Genomic DNA, 6019 nt, shown 5'->3' with positions numbered 1-6019 from the left:
TTGACTGAAATGCATGCTATTCTGATTCTGTATGTTGTATGCCATGTCATGTATATCTGTTGCATGGGATATGGGTTATATTGATGGAGGAAGCGTTCTGGTGGCTATGCCACAAATATCTGTTTCTGGTGGCTATGCCACAAATATCTGTTCTGGTGGCTCTGCCACAATATCTATATCTGGTGACTCTGTCACAATATCTGTTCTGGCAGCCATGTTGCAAATTCTGTAGTGTGTAGCGGATGGGTGGGTCGAGTTGTCTCCCAACATGCTGTAAGGCTGGTACAGGGGTGTATACGAATGGATATGGGTTGGGTTTCTGCATAGATGATATATCTATTCTGTATCTGTTATGGGCCTATAGGCTTCATTCTGAATTCTGTATAGGGCTAAGGCCCAACTTATTCTGTTTCTGTGGTTTGATATGATTTGGACTATGGTTGGGTGGTTTTACACACTGAGTTTTCCAAACTCACCCCTTAATTTCATCCATGCAAGAATTCCCCAACCATAGTGGGCTTAGAGTTGTGAGGGATTCGGAGTGGCCACATGTTCTGCAAATTTGGTTTTCTTCATGTGTTTTAAGTTGTAATAAGGCCGCTCGTAAGTTTTATGGTTTTATCAATTGTTTTATTTATACTCGATTTAAACTGTTAGACTTAGGCAGTGTGGGTTTATGTTCAAAAGTTAATAAACGATTTCAAAACACAACGACCGTAACAAATGGATAACCTAAAGACTTAATTAATCAGTGTTTTGTTTCTTAGTCAACAATTAACCATTGTTATACAAAATCACCTTGATTACCATAAACAAAGAATACAATCAATCGTAAGTCAATGTGACACGTCAGACTTGGCCGTAACATTTGGGTCGGGTTTGGGGTATTACATTTAGTGGTATCAGAGCCCGGTTGCAACAACTCAGCTGTGGAATGGGTGTAAAAAAAGGTTTTTGGAAATTTTAAAAATAAAACAAGGATCTTCAAAAATCACTTTGGGAACTCATTTTTTTTAAAATTTTTTTTCTACAATAAATGATTTCAAAGATTGTAAATCCGGTTCTTTAAAATTTGGATTCTGAGAAGGTGGCACACCGAATCTCCGGCCCAAGTTTGTAACTATCATTCTGAATTTTTCTAAATGTTTCTGAATTATCAGCTATATGCCTGTACTGAAACCCTATTACGATACTCTAGTAGGGTGATACTGAAACTGTAGGAATTTTGATAAGTAGACTGAGACTGTAGCTAGGCTATGATTTCGCGGAGAATAAACTCTGAATTACTTTTTGTTCATAAAACATTTGTAATAAAAACTAAAATATTTAACTGATGCACAAAATTCGTAATCAGATAATACGATATGAGTATGAGAGCAGCTTGTGAAAGAGGCCGCGGAGTGGCCGAGGTAGTGCACGGGCTGGATCTTCGTCTTCAAGACATATACCGGCGACAGATGCACTGATACCATCGACAATAGAAGTGGAGTCTCATGATCGAGGTGCCGGGGATGACGCTCTATCTTAGGAAATACTTCGTGTTCTAGAAAGGGTTGTCGGGGCAAGTACGGGTAACGAAATTCGAGTATCTATTTCTGAGTGACTCTGGGCTAATGGAGCGGAGATCTTTAGGGGCGTATCTGGTGTAGCCCCGAATGTGGCTGAATATTGGTTAGAGCCCACAGAATGGATTATGGATGATTTGGACTATTCCGTAGAGCAGAAGCTGAAGGGAGCCATATCATTGCTACGAGATGAAGCTTATCAGTGGTGGCTCACTGTGAGAGATAGGACCCCAGCTGACAGGGTGACTTGGGAGCTGTTTAAGACAGCCTTCAAAGGAAAATATGTTGGGGCGAGCTATGTGGATGCCCGGAGGAAAGAATTTCTGAACCTGTTTTAAGGGGGTAAGACAATTGCTGAGTACAAGGCTGAGTTTCTGACACTGAGCCGGTATGCTGTTGGGATAGTCGCTACAGAGTATGAACGTAGTGTGCGCTTCGAGGATGGTCTTAGAGATGAACTTAGGGTGCTGATTGCTCCGCAGAGAGAGCGTGACTTTGCTACTTTGGTGGAGAAAGCTAAGATAGCTGACGAGGTGAAGTGTATTGAAAGACAGAATCGTGAGAAGGATTGGAACCATTTTCGGAGGGATTCAGGACCTTTGGGTGGTGCAAATAGGAATGTTAAAAGAGCAAGAGTGGAAGAGCCAGTTTGAGCAGTTCCATTGAATGTTGTTAGACCGCAATTTTGTGGGGAATGTGGTAAGGTACATTTGGGCAAGTGTAGGAGATGTTCTGGTGCTTGTTTCCAATGCGGATCTATGGAGCATAAACTCAAGGACTGTCTTCAGAAAACAGATCAGGTTCAAGTTGCAGAACAGAGGGTTGCTCAACCAGTGAGAGGTGGACCACAACCACTGAGAGGACGTGGACAAGGTAGCAGCGGTAATGGAAATGGTCGGGGTCGAGGAGCACCTGGCAGGGGTGCCAGAAATGCTGAGGCTCATCAGCCAGCGTTGGTGTATGCAACTCGTTGTGGAGAGGAGGGTGATGCACCCGACGTCATAACTGGTACATTCTTGATTTCTAGCATACCCTACATTGCTTTGATAGATATTGGATCTACTTATTCGTATGTTGCATGTACCATATCTGGGTCATTGGGTGTGCACTCTGAGGAGACTGTGAGTGGGGTATTAGTACTAAGTCCTTTGGGCCACTCGGTTAGGGTAGACAAACTGTATAGAGACGTGCCTTTCGAAACTCAAAGTAAGATTTTCTCTGGAGACTTGATGGAGTTACCGTTCGGAGAATTTGACCTCATTCTGGGAATGGACTGGCTTGTTAAGCATAGGGCAACTCTAGATTGTGCTGCTAAGCGAATGGTGTTAAAGACCGCTGAGGGTGAGGAGGTTATGGTGATAGGTGAGCGAAGGGATTATTTGTCCAATGTGGTGTCGGCATTGAGAGCCAAAAAGTGGATTCATAGGGGTTGTGAGGCTTATTTGGCATTTGTAAGTCAGTCGGAGACTGAGGGTTTGACGGTGGATAAGGTCAGAACCGTTAAGAAATTCCAAGATGTTTTTCCAGAGGAGCTCCCAGGATTGCCTCCGAACCGAGAAGTCGAGTTTGGAATTAGCTTGTTGCCTGGAATGGCACCAGTGTCCATCGCACCATACAGGATGGCACCGAAGGAGTTAGTGGAGCTGAAAGCACATATTCAAGAGTTGTTGGATAGAGGCTTTATTAGGCCGAGTGTGTCTCCGTGGGGAGCACCAGTGTTGTTTGTGAAAAAGAATGATGGGACGATGCGGATGTGCATCGATTATCGGCAGTTGAACAAACTGATGATTAAGAATAAGTACCCTCTGCCAAGAATCAACGATCTGTTTGACTGACTTAGAGGAGCTTCGGTATTCTCCAAGATCGATATTCGATCTGGACATCATCAGTTAAGGGTCAAGGAGCTAGATATTCATAAGATGGCATTCAGGACTCGGTATGGTCATTACGAGTTTCTGGTTATGCCATTTGGACTGACGAACGCTCCTACAGCATTCGTAGATCTGATGAATCATGTATTCCAACCATTTTTGGATCGATTCATAGTCGTTTTTATTGACGATATTCTGGTATATTCTGAAACTGAAGAGAAGCATGTTGAGCATCTCCGCATTGTGCTGCAAGTGTTGAGGGAGAAGAAACTTTATGCGAAATTCAGTAAGTGTGAATTCTGGTTGAGGGAGGTAACCTTCTTAGGTCATGTTGTCTCTGCTGGGGGGATCAAGGTAGACCCTCGAAAGATTGAAGCAATTGTGGAAGGTTTTTCTGTGTTGGCAGCACTATTGACAAAGCTTATAAGGAAAGGAGCACCGTTTGTTTGGACCGAGAAAAAGCAGGAAGCTTTTGAGAAATTGAAGAAAGTTCTGACCGAGGCACCTGTATTAATTCAGCCGGAGTCTGGGAAGGATTTTACCGTGTACAGTGACGCATATCATGTGGGTTTGGGCTGTGTGTTGATGCAAGAGGGTAAGGCGGTTGCTTATGTATTGTGACAGCTTAAGCCTCACGAAGTAAACTATCATACTCACGAATTAGAACTGGCAGCAGTAATCTTTGCACTTAAAATTTGGAGACACTACTTGTACGGAGAAAGGTGTGTCATATACACAGACCATAAGAGTCTTAAGTACTTGCTGATTCAGAAGGAGCTAAACCTTAGGCAACGAAGGTGGATAGAGTTGCTGAAGGATTATGACTATTCAATTGAGTATCACCCAGGCAAGGCTAATGTGGTAGTCGATGCCCTAAGCCGTAGAGTTGTATCTGATCTAAGAGCAATGTTTGCTCGTCTGAGTCTATATGGTGATCGTAGTTTGTTGGCTGAGTTACAAGTAAGGCCAACCTGGATGGATCAGATTAGAGAAAAATAGTTGAAGGATGAGTCTTTAGTTTCTCGATTCCAACAAATTAAGAAAGGGGAAACTTCTGAGTTTGGGTTGAATAGCGAAGGAGTTCTGCATTTTCGAGGAAGAGTTTGCATTCCGAAGAACTCTGACTTAAAGCAGTCAATACTGAAAGAAGCTCATGGAGGACTTTTTGCTATGCATCCAGGAGGGAATAAGTTGTATTGCGACTTGAGAGAATTGTATTGGTGGCTTGGGCTTAATCGAGAAGTAACAGAGTTTGTGGGGAAATGTCTGAGTGTTAGCAAGTGAAACCTGAGCATCAATTGCCTTTTAGACTTTTACAGCCAGTGAAGATACCACTTTGGAAGTGGGAGAGGGTAACCATGGACTTTGTGAATGGCCTACCCTTGACACCGACGAAGAAGGACTCGGTTTGGGTGATTGTGGATAGGTTGACCAAATTTGCTCATTTCATACCTGTCTGCACTGATTATTCACTCCAGAAGTTAGCTAAGTTGTATGTGGTAGAGATTATTCGACTTCATGGAGTCCCAGTCTCAATTATTTCTGACCGGGATCCTAGGTTCACATCTCAGTTCTGGCAAAAGTTGCATGAGGCATTGGGAACGTGATTGAACTTTAGCACGGCTTTTCATCCTCAGACTGATGGCCAGTTGGAAAGGGTTATTCAAATTTTGGAAGACATGTTGAGGGGATGCGTTATTAACTTCCGAGGTAGTTGGGATGATTACTTGACGTTGGCAAAGTTTGCGTATAACATCAGTTATCAGACAAGTATCCGAATGGCACCATATGAAGAGCTATATGGACGTAGGTGTCGTACACCTAGTTGTTGGACTGAGTTGAGAGAACGGCAGGTTCTTGGACCTGAGTTGGTAGTGAATACTGAAGATAAGGTCAGAATAATTAGAGATCTGTTAAAAAAAGCATCTGATAAGAAAAAGTCGTATGCAGATTTGAAGCGTAAGGAGATTGAGTACTCAGTAGGTGATATGGTATTCTTGAAGGTTTCTCCTTGGAAGAAGATATTAAGGTTTGGTAAGAAGGGCAAGTTGAGTCCACGGTTTATCGGGCCGTATCGGGTTCTTAAGCGAGTAGGTCCAGTGGCTTACCAATTGGAATTACCTCCGGAGTTAGATAGGATTCACTATGTTTTCACATCTCCATGTTAAGGCGATATCGTTCTGACCCTACTCATGTCGTGTCGGTTGCAGAGATTGAAGTGCAGCCTAATTTGACTTTCGAGGAAGAGCCTATGCAGATATTGGATCGGGATGTTAAGGTTCTAAGAAGGGAGGCAGTTCCTTTGGTAAAGGTACTCTGGCATAATCATGGCAGAGAGGAAGCTACTTGAGAGACAGAAGAGGCGATGCGACAATAATACCCTTATCTGTTTGAATCAGGTAAATTTCGAGGACGAAATTTCTTTAAGGAGGGTAGAGTTCTAACGCCCCAATTTTCGGGATTTCTGTGATTTTTGATGAATTTTAGAATTTATGTGTGTTGACTATATAATGTAGGTCTGGGTATGTTAGTGGGCCTTTAGAAGGCCCAAGAGTAAATCTAACCTGAGGCAATTTCAAAATT

The 6019-nt window shown here is 42.9% G+C and overlaps 1 protein-coding gene across 1 annotated transcript; it reads left to right on the top strand.

The window, feature by feature from the left end:
• Nucleotides 1-2450: 2450 nt before the first annotated feature.
• LOC121228059 (uncharacterized) lies at nt 2451-5786 on the top strand. Its single transcript, XM_041111189.1, has 5 exons — nt 2451-2517; nt 3654-3722; nt 4284-4396; nt 4915-5039; nt 5606-5786. Exons 1-5 carry the CDS (start codon nt 2451-2453, stop codon nt 5784-5786), a joined length of 555 nt encoding a protein of 184 aa, XP_040967123.1.
• The last annotated feature ends 233 nt before the right edge of the window (nt 5787-6019 follow it).

Source organism: Gossypium hirsutum, chromosome A04 (assembly GCF_007990345.1).
Source record: "Gossypium hirsutum isolate 1008001.06 chromosome A04, Gossypium_hirsutum_v2.1, whole genome shotgun sequence".
NCBI classification, from domain to species: domain Eukaryota; kingdom Viridiplantae; phylum Streptophyta; class Magnoliopsida; order Malvales; family Malvaceae; genus Gossypium; species Gossypium hirsutum.
This window is presented reverse-complemented; position numbering and strand designations above follow the sequence as displayed.